Raw genomic sequence first — 21,114 nt, 5'->3', positions numbered from 1 at the left:
TCCCATCTTTCAAGGGACAATTAAAATATTAAATCACAGGACAAAAGCAATTAAGAGAACCGTAAATGAAGAAATGCTGAAATGCAGAGAGTAGTCTGCACAGAGCAAGGAGCATTGCCCTTTCTCTTCCTGTGGAAATCATTTTTCATATTTCAAAATAACACATAAGAGATTTTGATTTTAGTACTGCATTCATTCAAACCTTTTAGAGACATATTTTGACATAGTTCTACTTTTACTAATACTTTTGTCTGTGTCAAGCCAGGAATTACATTCCATAGATATTGGTATTCTAAAAACATATTTCAAGTGGGCACCAAGAAAGTATATGTTGAAAAGGATTCCAGCTTGCCTGGCAGGAGCATAAGCTCAGTCAGTATTAGCAGTAATTCCATTTCAGCAGAGCTAGAATAAGAAATTTTGAAACTATTTAAAGAAAAAAATCCCAAACATTGTGATCGCCTGCTTCAATTTTTCACACACTGCAAGCCAAACAGTTTTCTTAAACTACAGCATGACCTTTTAAAAGGCAAGCAATTTTCATTTAATGAGTTCAACTGATGAATAATTTATTGAAGCCTTAATTAGGCAGCCAACTTGTAGGGCCCATGCAAAAGCAACTACTAAGAACACGAGGATTGAACCCACATATACCTGTCCTTCAAAACCAAAAGTCTGGATGTACCACAGAACAGCTCCACTTCAGTCTAAGTCTCTCTTCTTAGTACTCTTAAGTACTGAAGTCTTCTAGTAGTTCTAGCCAGCTCTTATGTGACAAACTCACTCAGACAGCAAGAAGAGATTCAAATCCCCTCTCCATGGATGTGGCTTGGGTTAAACCATCACAAAACATCCTCCCAGAACACCCAGTCTAACCCAGACAGGCTGGCTGGAAACACGTGCCTGGTCACACCAACAATTTATGCTTTAGTTGATTACAGAATTGACACATTCCACCCTAAACTGTTCCTTTAATAGATTTCTTTAAAAATAGTTCTTCCTCAAGGACACAAGAGGTGATTCAGAAAAGCACTGAACAATCAGGATCATTTAGGGGATGAAGTCAGTCACAGCTCCAACTGTTGGTATAGGCAGAATCAGTTCAGAACTAAAGAGCTGCTATTTGTTTTATAGCAGGGTCTACTGGGGAGCAGGTGGTACCAACCTCAAATCCCAGAAAATTCAATTCCACTACTTCTTGAGAACAAAAATGCTAAAAATAGTCAAAGTAAATAGTGGATTTTAAAGACTATTTTAAACTAAGTGTTACTCAGGATTACTATTCTACCACATTGTGAAGAAATAGGAAAGAGGAACATGAGAAGAATATGGCACGATAACTATTTTTAACCTGAAGGGTGGCACAATTTCTTTTTATGGATTTTAAGCTCAGCTTCATTTAGACCAAATCTTCCTCCCAGCTGGAAGTGCTGAAGAGGTATCACTTCTGTTCTCCTCCAGCGTGGATCTAAACACACTTGCATCAATATCCATATATGAGAAAGGACAAGGAATAGCTTCCTGCTGAGAATGATCTACAGGGAAAATGTTGCCAATAAGAGTGGAAGTACATTCCTGGGTAACTCACAGACATGGAATCCAGAAATGAGAGGTGTTAGGAAAATGCCACTGAAAGCAAGAATTACTGACTTCCCCCCGCCCGCCAGCCCTGAGTTAAAAATTAACTAATTAAAATTCTGAAGGGTGGCACAATTTCTTTTTATGGATTTTAAGCTCAGCTTCATTTAGACCAAATCTTCCTCCCAGCTGGAAGTGCTGAAGAGGTATCACTTCTGTTCTCCTCCAGCATGGATCTAAACACACTTGCATCAATATCCATATATGAGAAAGGACAAGGAATAGCTTCCTGCTGAGAATGATCTACAGGGAAAATGTTGCCAATAAGAGTGGAAGTACATTCCTGGGTAACTCACAGACATGGAATCCAGAAATGAGAGGTGTTAGGAAAATGCCACTGAAAGCAAGAATTACTGACTTTCCCCCCCACAGCCCTGAGTTAAAAATTAGCTAATTAAATTAGATAAAGTCATCATATATCTGATAACTATTTTTCAAGATTAATGACATCTAAATACATTCAACTTCCAATAACTAGCAAATTTTGTCTTATTAGATAATGAGGACATTTATATTTATAGCCAGAAATTGGCACATGTAAAATGTTATGTGAGCTATGAAATCATTTATTCTAGAAGAAATACCAAACCTGGTATTATCTTCAATCTCTTAAAAAAACTGAAATCAAATACATACTTCATCAGAACTAGAAGAGGTTAAATATAAAAAAATGATTTATATCTACAAATCCTTTTGGAAAGGACACTATCAGGAAATGGAGAAGTCAAATCTATAGATTACATTCAAGGCCAACTTCTTTCACCAATATTAAATTCACACATGAACCTCTGCTCAAAATTATGGCTCGAAACTGGAAGTCAGTCTCTTTGTTCATATGTTTTAAAGATATATCAAATCAAACTGCCCCAAACACAGAATATTCACATGCTGGACAAAAATACTGACTCTTAACTCAGTGACTTTATAGACATTCTGTGTATTGAAAAGAAGATATTAGAAATTACCCTCTTAACAATTAAGGTTTTCCAATAACACTAACTAAAAGAAATAAGAATGAGAAACACCAATTTTTTTTACAAAGGAAAGGTATTACACAAGTAAAAATTATTTGAAGAAAATTATTTGCATTCATTTTTCTGTCTAAGTTACGAAAATACTCAGTAGTCAGGAAAAATGCCAGAGAAATGGAATAAGGCTGGATTTAAAAAAACCTTATTTTTCTGGTAATGTTCTAACCCAAGTGCTCACAGGGGATGAGCTTTAGCACATTTCCTTTCCCCCCCAGAAGGTTCTTTATAAAACAAAGCAAAAAAAAAAAAGTAAGGGAAAATGATTACATTGAAAAAGCTATATTTTATTGTTATGGCAACTGATGTGCTAAAAATAAAGAAATAAAGTTGTTATGGCAACTAGAAATTTAAAGGCAGTCAAAAGTAGAATAATCAAACATTCTGCTGGCTTAAAATGTATCATCTCTGACTCAATTTACAGAAAGAGCTTCAGAGACAAATAGATGTTGGGGGTTTTAGCGGAGATTCTGCTTTAGAGATAACAATTAGTACAATTAGAGTAGAACTCTAAGGAATGCAAGGGAGCACCTCAAGGTGAGCAGAAAATTGTACATCGCAAGTTCTCACAGTCAGGGGGAAAAAACAAACACATTTCACCACTTATCTGATGAGCAGTGACCTTGCCTAGGTCCATAAAATATATCAGGCTGCCCAGAGAAGCTGTGGCTGATCCCTGGAAGTGTCCACCACCAGGCTGGAGGGGACTTGGAGCACCCTGGGCTGGTGGAAGCTGTCCCTGCCCACCACGGCAGGGAGTGGACTCAAGATGAGATTGAAGTTCCCTTTCAACCCAAGCCATTCTAGAATTTCATGATAAAGGTTACTTAATGATTTTAAATTAAGTACTGGAAAGCTAGGAAGTACCAAAGTTGATTTGTCTGAAGCAGCAGAGTTCTGTCTCTCTATGTATGGAATTATACAGGTGCCTGTGACTACAAGATGATCATATCTTTAAATTTCTGATATGTCCTTGATGACCATTTCAGGGCTCCTAATTATACAAGCACTTTCCATCTCTGAGAACTTTTCTACCCATTATTTCTCAGATTGTCAAAACTGCTACTTCTATTTAAAATTAACAGTACTGTATGCACTGTGAAATATTCCAAAAGCCATACTGAGATAAGCCTTAATTAATAATAAGCAAAGTATTTAACAGATACTTCAGGAAATTATGACTAGAAACATTAACTTGTACTGGAAATATTTGCACTTAAACCATGTACATCGCATGTGCTAGGATCCCAGTGTAAGCTGGTATTTTAACACCGCATGTGCCTTTTATTTTGGCTTCACTGCACTCAAAATTAAGATTGCTACTAGCAGTACTCATATCTCTTTTCTGACCCACATGAAAAGTCTCTCACCACAATCCACAAGAGAGTCCAGTGAGCAGAACTAGCATGGCCAAAAATACAGCTCAAAGTCAGGCTCTTTGCTTGCACTAAACACAGAAGAATCAGATTGATTCCTTTTTGCAGCAAAAAATCAGTTGCACACTGGAAATTCAAATAATAAACAGGGTTGTGCAACAAGGCTAACACTGAAAATTCAAGTGGATTTCTGTAGTTTTGCTCCCCCAGCCCCAGTATTAATCCTCAAGGCTGGACACACAGTTAACTCATCCCCTCTCAAGCACCATATGAAACTAACATTTCTAGAAATGGAAATTATGTAGATAAATATCTTACCTAATCTATGACCAAGTCAACAGCTTCTGCAAAGGAAACTCCATGTACAAGACTCACCCTACATACATTTTCAGGAGTCAGGATAAATCTTAGCCATGGGAATATCAAGACTTTAAATCCAAGTTTCAGAAGTGTGTCTCTGCTTGGGCTAAAGAAGCCTGGCTGCCAGTTTCCAAGGCTTGTTGCTGAATCAACCAGACACTGCAGACAGTCCTGAAAAGACAACCAGCTACAGCTGCTCTGAGCTTTCTATGAAATTAACTTCCTCACTGTGTAATAGCCTAAACTTAATCAAGTGCATGGCTGCCTGAAATACATGGTTTTGAGTTCAAAAAAATGAGCAGACATCCAAATATCACTCCTTGACTGCCAGCTGCGTAAATCCACTGCTGGCATTCAGCATCAGTATTCTTGTATTGGGGCAGCCATTCTGCATTGAACACACATTCATATATAAAAGCATCACCAAAAAATACTCACTCTAGCATTTTTGGGTGTATTTCATCCCTAATGTGTGTTTATATACTTTCAAATATCCATTAAAGAAGAATTGGAAAGTCTTTACAGAAAGGAAAAGGAAATCCTAGACAAGTGACAACAAAGCCCAAAAGAACTTTCTGGAATTACATTTACAAATTCAAGAATGGTTCCAAAAGGTAGCTCCAATTCCTCTACCATACAGGCACCAAAAAGTATAATTAGACTGCAATGTAACATTAACCTGTTGCTATCCTATTGCAAAGGTTTCGTACCTTCTTGGTGGTTTCTCAGGGGCAGCTCCTCACAGCACTGACTCCACCTTCTCAGCACAGCCAACAAACTCCATCTCCCCTCTCGACCAGCCAACCTGCTCTTTTATAATACCCCTCTTAATTGGATCCAGCTGTGGCCTATTAAGGGCAGGCTTGTTCTTAATGCTTGATAATTAGCACAGCTGTAACTCCTTAGGGGCCAGATTACCTTCACCACTGTCTCTATTCTCCTCCCTTTTCTCTAACCACATTAACCTGCCTAAGGCTGCCTCATCCACCCATCCTGCCCAGGCCGTGCTTGCTCCCATCCCACCCTGACACCACACCTGAACAGTGACTCTGAGAAAAATGGGGGGGAAGGAAATTTTCTAAATAAAACTCCACAATTACTGTGATTAGCCCTGCAAATGCTAGGTAAGGGTATAAAAAAGAGATGGAACATGCAGTAAAAGAAACCTCTTTTAGCAAGCACGCTATCTGAAACTGCAATCCCCATTAATGACTATTTAGTTTTAATGCAGGCTGTATCATGTACTACAGAGTCAAAAAAAAGGTTGTATTTTGAAACTGCTTTGAAGACAAACCACCCATCTGAAGACAGCTTTGTCATATGCAGGATATGATTAAAATATGTGACGCTCCATATCATCAGCATTTGGCTGTCAGTTTAAAAAGCAACTGATGAAAACCCTCATCAAGAAGAGAAATTCCGAGCTGCCAAAATATTTGTCTGTGTCCACAAAAACGTACATAAAAGATTGTTAGAAAGAGTATATGCAATAGCAGACTACAAACAATCTCCTTCTGGTTAATTTACCTCAGCAGCTGCAAATTTGCTTGCTGATAAGAGATATGACTTTTAATTTGTATGACCACACTCATCACTGCAAAGGGAAAAAATTCCTTAATGGATACAGACTATAAAGAAGATCTACAGGTTTCTAATCTCTCTTGAAGTGATTACTGTAAAATCTACCTTAATACTAGCTCAGGCCCTTAGAAGAATATCCTACAGAACACATAAATAACCCTGTCATTTGGGGTTTCAGCATGAAGAAGGCATATGTAAAGGTTCAGAATTCACTCCTATATCAAATTCCAGTTTGGATTTCAGTGATGTGTTCATCACTTCTGTACACTTCAATATTCTACACATGCAGCTCAAGCCCTGCTGGGTTTGTTACTATTCCAATTGTTCTGAACTGCTGTCCACAGCTATGGTAAAACAAGCTTTATTGAAGTGTTGACCACCAGTATTGGTGCTAACAAAGGCATTTCAAGAGACTTTAAACAACAAATGTTTGGATTTTTAGTGCTCCTCTCTAAGCATTTAGAGCACTCTTTAATTTTTATAGCATCAAATATTAACATACTGAAACCAGCAACTAATAGTCAGGAAAAGGTGGTTTGCTCTCTCCAATAAAGGTATTTAAGATTTCTAAAGCTCCAGCTCTGGAGTGCTGCAGCCTCCTGAATGGCAGTTATGCAATCTTTATTTGAAAACGGAGGCTGGTTAGGAAGAAGTGGATTGGAGAGGAAAGAGGAATACCAAGAGCAAGCTGATTGCCTCAAACACAATTATCCCTCAGCAACCCCAGATCTGGCAGTGGACACAGACATTACCTTTTCCTTCAGGTAAGCAGCACCCTGTGCTAACAGGGATGATCATGCCCACAGAATTCCATAAAGAAAATACACCCTGCAGGGAACTTCTAAAACAATCCAGTTTTACTCAGGGATGGAGAAAACCATGGTTTGAAATGGCTCTACTACAGCTGCTCTTTCAGCATTAGCATCATTACTGCTACAGGAAAACAACACTGACTAACAAACCAACGTTCAGATTCAACTGGGATATCTATTTATGTTTTATCCAGGAAGGAATAGCAGGGATTTTCAAGCCAGCACTGAGGTGCCAAGTCCTAGCAGCTCTTACCACACTGTGAGGGAACAGCGAGGCAATGACACATCCTAATTCCATCCTACTTAAAAACCACTTGTTATCTGCATCAATATTCATATATCCTGAGCTTATGACACTATCTGGTGCAATATCAATTCTTCCAGTAACCATCATTTAAACCTATTCAGGCCATAATTCTGATACTCCCTTGGTTTTATCACTGTTTGAAATGATGGGCAACTCTGCTCCCCTGGTTTGCAGATAATGGATCATAAATTCACACAGACAAACAGAAGAGGCTCCAAGAGGGCACATGTAAATCACATTTCTACTCCACCCTTCAGAATAAATGTGTCAATTGATGTGACTTTTAGGGCAGAGAGGTCATACATCACCTCAAGAACCAGGAATTGTATTGTGAGTGTTGTTTTAGTGTTCTTATATGTAGTTATGTATGGAAAAGAAACTGCAGAAAAATTCTTAATGCAGAAGAATATTTTATCATTTTATGCAGACCCTGAAAATAAAATACTACTGCCAATATTTTCCACCTCAAGTATAATACATAAACATTAAAATTTAGATTACATAAAAATAAAATTACTAATTGATGCTCCTCCTTTATTTCCTGAAGGGACTTGTCATTAAACTGATGAATTCCTTTGAAGATGAAGACTTAGCATAAGATTTTCCCTTTTGTGCACACAAAATTGAAAGACTTTCTCCAGATGAGTGCTAAATGAATCAAAACTTGGCAAATTAAATTCACCTTAGGGACATTTTATTCCTGAGTTTGTAAGAGAAATATTAACATTTGCTGTGGAACCAGGTACCCTGGTACATTTATCATAAACTAAACCTTTTATCTGAAGTCTGAATTTAAATGAAGCTATTTAAAGAATTAAAATTATTGTCTCTGAAGAGTAGAAGTTGATACAATTTTTCACTGATTTCTAGTAAGTATTTTCAGTTCATATATACTTTATTGTCCCACATTGTTGCAGCACCACTAAAATAATTCAAAGTAGGTGACTGTAACTGTCAGCACCAACAGATCAGCTCACACCAAAAATGAAGCTTCCTATCACTCCAACCAGCATGAGCTGATTTGTCTCTACAAACCACATGACATTATAAAAATATCAAGACTCTACTTGCCATGCAATGAATTATCTCAGTTTAAGAGAGGAGTTGAGTAACAGTCATCCTATCCTTACCCTTTGAGAAAAGGTGGGGAAGAGTAAAACCTAAGAAACTGCCTATACATGCAGAATTTCAAAGAAACAGGTAACTCAGGAAAAATGTTCAGTTCCTCCAGAATTTTGCCTAGTGCCCAAGTGCCTCATTAAAAAATCAAAGTAACTGGTATTAGCTTTTTCTCTTTTCAGTCAACTGAGAAAAAATCACATTTTTATTATAATGATCATTGATCCTTATGTAATAGGACTTTTTACAATTGCTTAGCATTCTGCTATGCCATCCTTGCATCTATTTCCTTTAAAAGTCAAGGGAGACAACTCCTCATTAGAATGGAGACAAAATGAAAATGCAAAAAAACCCCAACTATTCCTTGCTATGGAGGCCTAAACTTCCCCATTTTCAATCAATCAAGGGAGACAACTCCTCATTAGAATGGAGACAAAATGAAAATGCAAAAAAAACCCCAACTATTCTTTGCTATGGAGGCCTAAACTTCTCCATTTTCAATCAGGACAAACAGATGCAGCATTCTGAACACAAATATTTCCTACAGAAATACTCTAATGTTTCAGTCCATTAACCAGCCTGCTGTGGCAGCTGGTGAACAGTCATCTTTTTAATTAGACACCCTTACTGATTAATTAGTCTCAGAACACTGAGCAGTGGAACCCTGCACGATGCCGCTGGGACAAAAAAATATTCCTCTTCCCCTTCTTAGTGCTAACTTCACATCCTTTGGTATTGCTGCAAATAACAAGCTTGATTCATTTTGCACTCCCACTAAAATAGCCTTCCAGTGTAAGAAATTCTCTCAATTCCCAGCTAAACTGTTTCACACAAATTGTATTTGCCTCACACAAATAAAATAAATTAAAAAACTAAATGAACAAAACCACACAAACCTGGCATCAAGGCACCAGTTTCAAAGTCAGCTGCATTTAATCTTTGGATAGAAACAGTGACTCACTTGTGATCTCCTCAATTTTCCTTTTCCTAACTATGCAAGCAAACTGGCAATAAAAATTATAAAGCCAAGTAAATATTAAGTGTGAAACAAAGAAGTAAATACCTTTTCTTGTTTGAACAGTTTGGATAAATTCAAAATTTTAAACATAAATATATTTCTGCATTAGGTTTACATGAAAGTTGATCTCCAGTCCTTGGAGCTCAGTCTGAAGACAGATGCTCCAAGAAACAGATAATTAGAGTTAATTCAATCCATGGAAGATGGTGTTTAAGCACATGTTGAAACTTCAACAACAGGATTTGCTATTTTCATCTATCCTATTTCTAACTTTTAATTTTGGACAAGACACAATTCCAGAAACTTGCAACCTTAACTTTTGTTGTTTTTTTTTCTTTTTGCTTTAAAAAAAGAGGATTTATCTCCTAGGAATCAGAAATAATAATGCTGGTCCAAACTGAACAGCTAAACTACATATATTCACTCTAAATTGATTAATTTCATCCAGCCCAAATCCAATCCATTTGCTCCACCTTCTGCAGCAATGGAAAATACTTTCCTATAATTGCTCACCATTGCAAGAGAATTATACTGCTGGAGTAGTGACACCCCTGTTTAGCACCATTTAAAAATTATTAAATTACTGAGATCTGTTATTTTCATGATATGGCAATATTTAATCCCCAAATCAATGCCTGTTGGAGCTTGCAAGAATTCTTAGGATTTTTCACTCATATGTGGAGTGACTGGAAATGTTATTGGTCACAAAACACCAAAAAATAGAGTCAGCAGAAAAAGCTGGGTTTTGGCCAAGTCTTCTGAAGCCTGACCCTTTAATTAGTTATTATCTCTAACTGTCCTGGGCACATGCTCATATTGCCAAAGGAAATTATGACAATAAACAAATAATCCTATTTTTGGTTCTCTTACAAGTCATTTGGAAGGACAGCCATTCAATCTTTAACAACTTCAACTCAATGTCACCATCCAGTTCAAAACCAGGCATTCTCATTCCTACACAAACTTTCCTTGTTTTGAATAATACAATACTACCAACATCTGCTTTATCTGAGGCTTATTTTTCTGCTCTTACTTAAAAATTAGTAATAATAAATTTAAAACAAGTTTTGCTTCCTTAAACCACAGCAGCAGCTGTATTTAAAATAAGTCTATATATGCTGTTAGATGAACATACAGTTCATTTCTTAAGGGAATTCCTATTGCAAAATGGAAGTCTTTTATGAATAATTCATACAGTTTAGAACCAGAAATGCTACCTTAAAACAGTCTACCCAAAAGTTTTCAAACTACAGAACATGAGTGACAGCCTCCTGTTTCTGTTCTCATTTTACTTACACTACACCACACTCAGCCCTGACAGGAAACAAGTCTCGCCCTACAAATTCAGCAGTGAGAATTCATACAAGAACAAAACCATCTCAAACAGAGAAGCAAAACTCTGATAATAAGCAGTGTAAGAGACAATAAATAAAACATCTGTCCCTATGCAGATGTAACAAGTATTTTAGGCTAAGTTGCTGCATCACTGCCATCATGTGACAGCAAATTTCTACTCATGTACACAGTGACAGTGCCTGACACCTGCTCTGACAAGGACACACTGGGGCAAGGGGAGCACCATCCCTGATTCTTGCAGCAGACAATTACCACTCACTCCAGTCCTAAACAGGCTACGCTGTGGTTTGGCAGCCAGCAGTTTATCAGAGCTCTGAATACACCTCATCATGGAAAAATTCATTCCAGTCTCTGGAGAGGAACCAGTGAAGATGAAATAATGCCAAGCACGCAGGAGAAAACACTCTGCCAATGAACTAACCTCAGCTCGTGCACATTTTTCTACTTACATTCTTTTAACAAACAGATCAGACATGCTTTTACAAAAGCTCTTTAAGTACCAATATTACCCCTTCATTATCATAAGCAGATTTTTCTCACTCTGATTTTATTGTCCTTGCAACAATTACATAAATAAAAATGCACATTTATCCCTATTGATGTATATTTGACATCCCCCTTCCTGTCAGGTGCCACGTGCAGCACTGTGAAGAGCCCATGGCAAGGGAAGTAAGGCAGATTTTGATTGTCATACAGAACACATTTACATATATGTCAGAAACTAAACAGCTGCCAAATCACAACTCCCACTCTCTAAAATTGTATGCAAGGCCTATTATTGTGCTCCAGTCAAAATTCCTGAGCAGCTCATGGTAATCATCAAGCTGGAACACAGCAGGAGACCTAGGAGAGTGCAAGGCAGTGATTGTCAGTACTTGTGAGAGCACGAGGATTTCTTTCTCCCTTCCCTCCTGGAACTCCAAATTCACCTAGAGATGGGAAATGAATGCTCTCATCTAGGGAAAAGGGAACACGGCTCACCAGATCATTCTTGACAGACTCTCATCTCCATTGCACAGGACTAGAGGATGTGGAGGCCTTTTGGAGAAAATAAGTGCAGCATTGACTTTTCTAAATGAGACATTTAATTTTGCTTTCAGCGCTGAATTGAGACTGTAAAACAAGCCCCAAATTACCCTCTCCTAGAGAACACACTGAACGAAGCACTCCTGCAGCTGAGAAACACTGCAGCAGGTTCCAGAGCTTTGCATACACATGGATAAACACAGTATAAATGCACAGCCAGATTTCTTAGGTGATGGACTGATAGCTGGCCAATCTAACACAGCACTGCTGCACAAGACTGGAACAGAACAACTAGTGTGTCTATACCATGGTCTCGAAACTAATTTTAAATGCTGAGAGTCTGCTGTCAAAGTATCACAAGGCTCACATTTTTGGCCTGCCAACAACACAACTCTCCCTCTAGTGAGCACAGTTGCACCAGAAGTTAACCAGTAACAGTGAAGTAAAATCAGAGTTTTTACCAGATTTTGCTGTCCCCAGAAGAGGCAACCATAAATCAGGTTTTCAGTACTAATAATTCCAGGCATCGAGTTCATCTTTCAAGCTGTGACAGATTCATGGCAGAGATTTTTCTACTGGTCTCCAGTGCCCTTTCTCTCACAGAGGTGCTGCAATTACCAATTTAACCCAGGAGGCAGGTCAGGCTGGAGTGCTGGGAGAGCAGGCTGAGGGGAAGGATCTGTTACCATGGGACAGAACCTCAGGGACTGGGCAGCAGTGGGGAGCTGTTTGAGGGAGAGAGAGGTTCTGGGGGCTGGTGGGGTGTCAGTAGGCAATGGCACAAGTTCACAGATGTTTGCACACCTCCTACTTCTGGAATGGAGCCCACTTCACTCCCAGGACTGCAAGTGCAGAGCATCACCAGCTCTCCCCACATGGAATGGCTCAGCAACAAGGAATGTTCAAGGAATATACTGCTGAAGTAATCAAGGCACCCACAAACACATCCAGCTGCCAGAAGAGAAACATCAAGCAGAATGACCAAAACACAAGGAGACAATGAATTTGTCCAAACATATACGTAAACTGAAAGAACCAAGATGAAAATGATGGGTTTGATGGGAAGATTAAATAGTTGTGGAAAAAATAAAGTTTGTGTTGTCCGTGTATTAGGATGGTAGCATACAAATAATGCAGAGTAAAGAAATCAGTTTTGCTTTCTCATACAGGAGAAACAAATGAACAGTCATTAATATCCAAATAACTCTGGAGCTTAACATTATTAAGTTACTATTAGGTTATTATTGACACAAATAAGGTAATGCTACCAAGATTTTATTTGTGTATGCTACTAAAATATATATTCTACTAACCTCTCTCTGCTTAATTCACATTACTGAAATGCCAAAATGAAACTGAAAAGTTCTGTTCATACACAAATATCAGACAATAATTCATTTAAAAAAAAATCAGCTGACATTTTTTTCTGGAGCATCCCATATTAACTCTTCCCAAAGATGGGCCCTAGCCTTTGTACGGCACAGGCTCTCTCCTGTTCATTTCTTTCATGAGTCTTTTGCTGCCAAATGATGTGATTGCCAGCAGTTTAGACAGACAAACTACAGAGGAAGTTTGTCATTTCAGAAGGAAAATTATTCACTTTAGAGAGAAACTTTAGGAAAAAACCCTGTTTGCATAAATGCTTCCGTTCAGCAGAGGATTAAAATTTTTCATCAGTAACACTGTAATATTTTGTATTAAATACTGTATGAAATATCATCTTCCAAAATACACATCACTGCAATATCTCCGTAGTGAAAAGGCCAAGTGTTACAAAGTATTTTTAAGGCACAAGGCCTCAGCATCAAATAAACCTTGCATTTTAGAAGTTTTCCACTCCCTCCTCCGCCCTGAAACAAACGTCTTTCCCACTTTTGGAAAGCAGGAACAAATAATGGAGGTGGCTTTGATGCACCATACAGCTGACAGATGTCCTGTGAATGGTTTCTAAGGAAAATATAACACAGCTACAACATCAAAATGAAAAATTTACACTATCAAAACATTCTTCCTTCTTGGCAAAGTAAAAAGTAGCCACTAGTACAGCTCTTGCTCTGGGAATGCTTCTAAACTTCACAAACATAATTATGTCAAATTAAGAGGACAAGTAGCAAAATAATATGAACACAGTAGGAAAGGAAGCCCTGAGTAACAACACCTACCCCAGAATTTCTATGTGGACAGGTAATTCATAAGCCACGTAACAAATCCAGTGCTTGCTGTGAGCAGCACAGGAAATGATCTCCATCCATTTCTACCATTAAAAGTGTGTTTGAGACTGCTGCACTTCTCAGAGCTGTAACAGCCCTGCAGTGGCAGAGTCTCAGAACCCCAAACACTGAGATTACCTCTGACACTGCACAGAGCTCCTTCCTTGTGCCATCACAGACCTCTTAAGAATGCTCACTGACTGCACTGATGGACACAGAATGGGAATTGACTCCCAAAAGGAGACTCTTCTCAGCTCACCCATACAGCAAGGAGACTGGTTTCCTGCTAGGTCCAAATGTTTTTAACATGCTTTTTTAAAATAAATAACAGAAGGAAGAAATAAATTTGGTGCCATTTTGTTTAGGTTTGGGTTTTTTTAAGAATTGAAACCCCAAAAATTAAGACATATATAAAACAAACTTTTGAAAAAACAGTGATGGATGTGAGTTTATTAAAAAAACCCACGAGCAAACACCTGAACAAGGTGATGTTCTTATCATCATCACAGCAAGAGAATAGAAAGCTAAATGTCAAGCATTACTACAGATACAGGTCAGCAATTTCTATGGCTAATGCCATGCAGCAGGTACCCATGGCAGGAGGTGAAGTCACATAATCACAATTTCAGTTGCTTAAAACAAGTCAAACTGTTTCATTCTTCTGCTGCCCTGCCACTGACTAAAACTGCTGCCCAGCAGAATTCATCTCAACCAAAGAAAATATGAGTGAACAAAAGAAGGAAAGAACAAATAATAAAAAGAAGGTAGGAACAAATAATAAATCCCTTACCATTGTGATGAGTAACCTGTATTTATCCAGCATTGCCTGGTTGTCATGGCATCCTGCCAGCAGCTGCCAGATCTCTGCCCTCAGTGCTTCTGGAACACCACTCTTCACCAGAGTGGACAACCCATTTGGTCTCACAACAAGGTTATTGTGCCTGAAACAAAGATAATCATTTACCTGTTATACTTCAACTACAGGAGTCAAAATAAAGATTAAAAACACTAAAAATCTTTAAAATTATTCACTAAAGCAGAGTCAGCAATTGGCAACACAAACTTTTCTTCCACTTGTTATGGTAGTTAGTGTTTGTCAGAAGGAAAACAAAAACTCTGTAAGGATTTACAGTAAGAACCAGTGGCAAAATGTAGTGATATCCAAATTCCCTAGGTGAGGAGACATTAAGGAAAATTAACAATAAGCAGTTGCAGAAATTGAACTAAGCTGGCTAATGAAGAACAATTTGAATTGAAAGAGAAAAATCTGCCATCTGTGCAGACAATTCAACTTAAATATTTGTTCAACATATATATTTTAGCTCAGGTTCAGAAAAATAAATTAAAAATTACATAAGCTGTACAGAAAAACAAATTTTGGAAAACAAAAGACAATTTAAGAGTAGCATTATGAAGACTGAATTTCTAGTTCCATGCTTCATGCCAAGAGTATGTTCCAAGTGCCACAAAACAGGAACACTTGCACGTTTGTACAATCCTGCTATTTCAAATAAATCTGCCTGTTGGTCTGAGCTGGTGATTTACTATCTGGTTGTACACACACACAAGAAGAAATACAGGAATACAAAAATCGCTGCATGTGGACAATATTACAGAGCTTTCAGTCACAGATGTTTAAAGGCTCTTTTGGAGATAACAGTATTTTCTGATCTAGATAAAAACCCTCTTAGATCCATGACAACTTTCAGAGCAATGCAGCAAAAAATGCCCAAACTGGTTTTGGGCTCTCTGCTGTAGGAAGTGCTGTGCTCTCCAAGTGCTTTGACCACTGTTGTGTTTCCCAGCTCTCCTGGTAGCAGAGTAGTGAGAGTGGCTGTTTAGCCAAATGCCAGCAAGCTGTGATTAATTAAATAACCTGCAATTTGAGCCTGGGTTTGCACTGAATGTTTAGAGTACTCAATCTATGAAACAGGTCATTAGGACATGAACATGTTACCACTGCTGTTTAAATTTAAAAGATACTCTAACCTATTTAGTTTTTCTATGGTTTGGGGATGATATCCCCATTTTTCCAAATGACCTGAGAACTGAAAAGAGTGTGATTATATAACACCCTTATTCCTTTAAAAAACAATCATTTTTATTTTTAAATGTGCAGTGCAGTACAAGTAATTTCATCCTTATCTTTATCCCTCAGATACCCAAATAAAAACTAGTTCCTTTTATCTTTTTTGGTCCATTTTGCAGTCAGTCACATTACCTAAACAGTCTTGTGATGGGAAAGAGCTAGAAAAAACACCAACATTCACAGAAACATTAAAAGCACTAAACACTTAAAGGACTTGCACAGGTTCAGAGGTGGCCACAGAGATGTTCCAAGGGCTGGAACCTCTCTGCTAAGGACACAGGTTGGGATAGTGGGGGTGTTCAGGAGAAGAAAAGAGCTACAGGGAGACATTATGGCCTTTCAGAACCTTAAAGGAGCTTATAAAAAGGAGGGAGAGAATCATTATAGTGGCAGATAGTAACAGGAGAAGGGGAATGGTGTTAAACTGACACAAAGGTCAGGTTACATGGGTACTGGGGAGAAATTCTTCTCTGTGAGGGTGGGCAGGCCCTGGAACAGGGTACCCAGAGAAGCTGTGGCTGCCCCTGGATCCCTGGAAGTGTTCAAGGCCAGGTTGGACAGGACTTGGAGCAACCTGGGAGAGTGGAAGGTGTCCCTGCTCATGGCATGGGATTGGAATGAGATGAGCTTTGAGGTCCTTTCCAACCCAAACTATTCAGTGATTTTATGACCAGATACTCTAAGCAGTTACAGAATTATGACATGCATGTTGAGGAACAGACATATAGTAAATACATCAAAGTTGAAACTCTAGTTGTGGATTAGTTTGATTATTACATGGATCTCATCATATGTGAGAAACAAAGAAGGGCTCCCCTGAGGACTGGACAAGGTGATCAAATAAGCAGCTCAACAGGGACATTCCTATAGAAACATAATAGGGAAATTTTCAGCAATATAACAGAAACAATACAAGGAAACTACTAATACCCATGCTGTAACATCATCCTGAACATAATCCCAACTGAGAATTAAACAACCAGACTTCACTGGCCCTGTCCTAGATCTGTATTTTATGGCAGAGGTAAGACTTTAGCAATGAGTCCATGCTGGACAGCATTGCCAACTTCCACAGCCAACTTTCCAAGTACTGGACGGCTCTTTGGGAAGCAGCTTGTGCATCCATAATCCTTGCTCAGAGCAACAGAAGTGAGCATAAAATAAAAGCTTTTCTTACTCTATCCTTACCCTTCATCATGTGGGGGACTCACCATTCATGGATGCTGATATCTTTAATTTATTACAAAATGTTGCAATTCTCCTGCACAAACTCATAAATACAATTTTAAAATAACAGAGAGCAAGGACATAGAGCAGAAATGCACAGACTGTGCTCCAACTTGACAAACGTATTTCTGATCAAAGACTGATATTGATCATGGTTACTGCTTTTTTTAAAGAAATAGTTGAGCAGTCAGATAAAGCAGTTTAGCTGGCAAGAACAACTTTAATGCTGAGGATGCAGTAAATAGTAAAACAAAGAGATATAGCATCACTTTTCAATTGTTTGTTCTGTCTTCTGGGTAAATTATTTTATTCTCATTTGTGTTTATATCCTTAAAGAAGAGTCCTGGAGCAGTGTTTTTGCTGAGTCCAAAAGGTTACAGTGACCTTTCAATGAAATGACAAAAAGCAATTAAAATGCAAGAAATTTTTCATTTAAGAGGCAAATCAACACACCAGGTCCTCAAGTGGAAATGTTAATTTTTGTTTATTTACATTTTTTACAAGTGCACAGATTTTCTACTAACATATGGTGCAGTTTTCAACAACACTACAAGATTTTATTTTGATTTATTTTTAGTTTTCAAATCCTTACCAATTCTCACCTGCTACTTTAAGTTTTGTTCTTAGAATGTAACACAACACTATTCAAGAACTCAAGCAGTTTACAGTTTTGAATTTCCCTCCACAGGTAATATTGCTTGAGATACTCCTGAAGAAATGTTTGCTAGTCTGCAAACAGGCTGGGATGTCCTATTTCTCACCCCATTTTAAACAAAATTTAAGCTGCTTCAACTACTAAACAACTCTCTTGATTTACGTGTAAGCTATGTTAGGATTCCAAAATAGTTTATTCCAAAACTCTTAAATGTTTTGTCTTGTTGATTGGTATACTTGAGTAATCAGAAGAAATAGTTGGATACACAAAACTTAAGACCATGAACTGTGGGTGTCTTTTTAGTTCATCATGCTCATCCACAGAGTCCAGGTATTTATCAAAAACACAGGTTAGAATCAGAAAAATCAACTGAGAAATTACTTAATAAATAAAAAAAAAGGTAAATTGAAAAGTAGCATCTTCCAGTCTTGGATTTAAGGTCAGAAATTTGGGTGACAGAAGAGGTAGAAACAACAGAAGGAGAGGGTTCCAGGGGGAAGGTTCAGTTAAGCTCAGTAAAACCTCCTGATGCCTCATGCAGAAACCTTTGTGCGAGATCTCCATACAGATGAGGTCAGCAGTAAGAAGCTGCTTCTCCAAAGCTACACAGTAGCCAAGTAAAGGGAGGAATTACCCAAATAAATCCTTAAAATGCTGTCCATCTCTCTTTTTGGAGTCAGGAAAAGGAAACAGGCAATTCCAGATTAAGGGCCTCTGATTATTTTTGTCTCCGGCAGCAGGAGCTATTGCTTACACAGGGAAAAGCAAGTAAGTGGTTCTGGCACTTGCTCAGGTCTCTCTGAGGCAGCAAACAGACAGACTTTTCCCTCTCTTGGCACACTATGCACTGCTACTGAAGCACTTAATTAAACAACAGAAATAACACTATTGAGAACATAGTCTGGGCTTACCAATACTCTTCATTTTATTCACCAACAGAAAGTGTTTCACTGAGAATTCACAGTGCTCTAGATTCCTTTTCAAGTGCTTACATATAGCACATTTACAAAAATAGAAAAAAAAGTGCTTCTAAACAAATTAAATGTACACCAGCTGGCATGCATGGCTTAGATGGGACACATGGAGTTGCTGTGTCTGTCCTATCCCTGCACTGAGTTTCCTGAGGATTTAACAGCCAAATGACCACAAAGTTCTGCCTGTGAAGACTCACACCTGCTGTGTGAGCACATACAAATACGCTCTCAAACACCAAACAAAACCTGACTTTTGCACGTTACAGGAAAGGTTTGTCAAAAAAACTCCAAATTATTTATAGTCCCCTTTAAATTAAGTTTAAAGACTACACTTCAATGTGTCTTGCATTTCAGTTTTTAAACCATGTAAGCTGGAGAATTTCAAACCTCCTGCTCAGGAGCATAACATCATAAACCAAATAAAAGGTTAATATCTAAAATAAGAAATTAAGCATTACCATCTCCCCAGTAACTCTCCCCAGGAATACAAAATCTTCTCAGGACAATCCTTTGACACATCACCAGTGCCACTGGAGAGTTCATTATCACTCTCTGTAAAAATAAAGAAAAAACAAGAAAACAAAAGCATGCACAGGTTTACCCAAAAGCACAGACACTACAGATGTATACATACAAGTCTCAGACAATTTTTTCTCATATATCAGTTTTAAAAGCATAAAAAGATAGAAAATTTGAAGGGAATCAAAGTGTCTTTAGCAGACTTCACCAAACAAGTGCATTAATGAAGTTACCATAAAGTTTGAAAGAACAGGGCTAGGGAATAATTCACAGCAGTGTTACCAGAGAAAGGACTGGGACCTAGAAAAGCATTATGTGAGAAAAGCTTCAAGGCTGTCAACTCTCATTTAATGAAATTTGACAGTGTTACCTAAAAGTCACATCCACTCCAGACTTCACAAAAAGAGAAGTCTCTGTTAAAGCACAGGAGATAATGCTACTTTGTTACATCACATCCCTTTTGGCTGTCCTGTGGTACCCCGAGCTCAGGAAACCTTCTCTGAGCCACAAAATCTTTTTTTTTACTGAAGTAAGCTCATGGGTGAGCAGAAAAAAAACAAAAACAGGACTGTGACATGAAAGGCTATAGTACATGGAACAGAGAGGATTGCTTCAAATGAAAGCTCACAGCTATTAAGAATGAAACACTTAGGGAGGGATATATGCCACTATATGACTAACACCCAAACCTAGAAGGGATCATGTGGGCCTGTAATAACATGCTCAGGAAACCATCCAATCCAAGTGCTCATTGGGATTCCAAGTGTCTCACGGGCCTGAGCAGCTGCCCACAGTATGCTGGACAGTCTACCTCCATATGGCAAGTCCTTTTGCAAATATGCAGGTTTTTGGGTTTTTTTCTTGTTTTATGTGAATAAAATACTTATAAGAATTAAACAAGTGCAACTTCAACAACACCAGATGCAGAGAGGCTCCAGTTTTCAGTGTCTTTAGCAGGGAAACACAAAAAGGGACACAGCAACAGCTTTTATCATCACAGAATCCCAGAACAGTTTGCTCTGAAAGGACACTTAAAGCTCATCCAGTTCCAATCCCCTGCCATGGGCAGGGACACCTTCCACCAGCCCAGGTTGCTCCAACCCCTGTCCAGCCTAGAACATTTCCAGGGATTGGGCAGCCACAGCTTCTCTGGGAGGCTGCTGAAGCCACGGGCAGTTTGATGTTGGAGGGCTCCAAGGCTGCTCTTTCCTATGATCTGATCTGCCTCCAGAGGTAAAAATGCAACGAAAAAAGAAGAACCAAAGCTCCATCTACCCCCTAAATCCCTTCAATACTCTCTTCCACACATCTCTGTCACATCTTGTTGCTGATCTAATACCCTGAATTCCCTCAGGTGCATTAAACACTTCAACTCCAGCTTTATGTCGACAACACAGCTCAGGTAGAAGAGGATCCTCAGCACTCGTGCAATTACCCTGTTAACACTTCATCCTTATCATTCTCACTTCAATTACAGATTTCTAATTTAAATTCCTAGCAGTTGTCAGATACAAGTAATTAATAAAATATCATCACTGCTTGTATTTGACAGTGAGCTCTGAGGACAAAGACAGCATATACTGTATTTCAAGGACAATTAACAGCAAAAAGTGCTGCCCTGAGAGAAGCATAACAGAAATCTCTGTTTCAAAATGAACACTACATTGGTGAAAGGCTTCAGCTTGGAACCTGTTTGCACAGTTTTACAGCTCCCAAATACCAGCCCAATCTCCATTCAAAGACTTCCCCATTACACTTAAAAATAATTCAAGCAAAATAACTACCCACCTGCACCACTAATCTACAAAAAACTTGATTT

The 21,114-nt window shown here is 38.4% G+C and overlaps 1 protein-coding gene across 3 annotated transcripts in view; it reads right to left on the bottom strand.

Moving 5' to 3' along the window:
* Positions 1-21,114, bottom strand: part of RABGAP1L (RAB GTPase activating protein 1 like) — a 224,452-nt gene that overhangs the window by 156,916 nt on the left and 46,422 nt on the right. For all 3 annotated transcript variants that reach the window (XR_005629957.1, XM_039730176.1, XM_039730177.1), the window contains exons 12-13: positions 19,235-19,328; positions 14,622-14,772 (exon numbers count right to left, since the gene is read on the bottom strand). Coding sequence is in view for 2 of the 3 variants with exons in the window: in XM_039730176.1 (XP_039586110.1) it covers positions 14,622-14,772; positions 19,235-19,328 (245 nt within the window). In the remaining variant the exon portion in view is untranslated. The remainder of the gene's footprint in view (positions 1-14,621; positions 14,773-19,234; positions 19,329-21,114) is intronic.

Source organism: Passer montanus, unplaced genomic scaffold, assembly GCF_014805655.1.
Source record: "Passer montanus isolate IOZ18808 unplaced genomic scaffold, ASM1480565v1 scaffold71, whole genome shotgun sequence".
Classification (NCBI taxonomy): Eukaryota; Metazoa; Chordata; class Aves; order Passeriformes; family Passeridae; genus Passer; species Passer montanus.
Note: the sequence above shows the minus strand (reverse complement) of the source record. Positions and strands in the feature narration are given on the sequence as shown.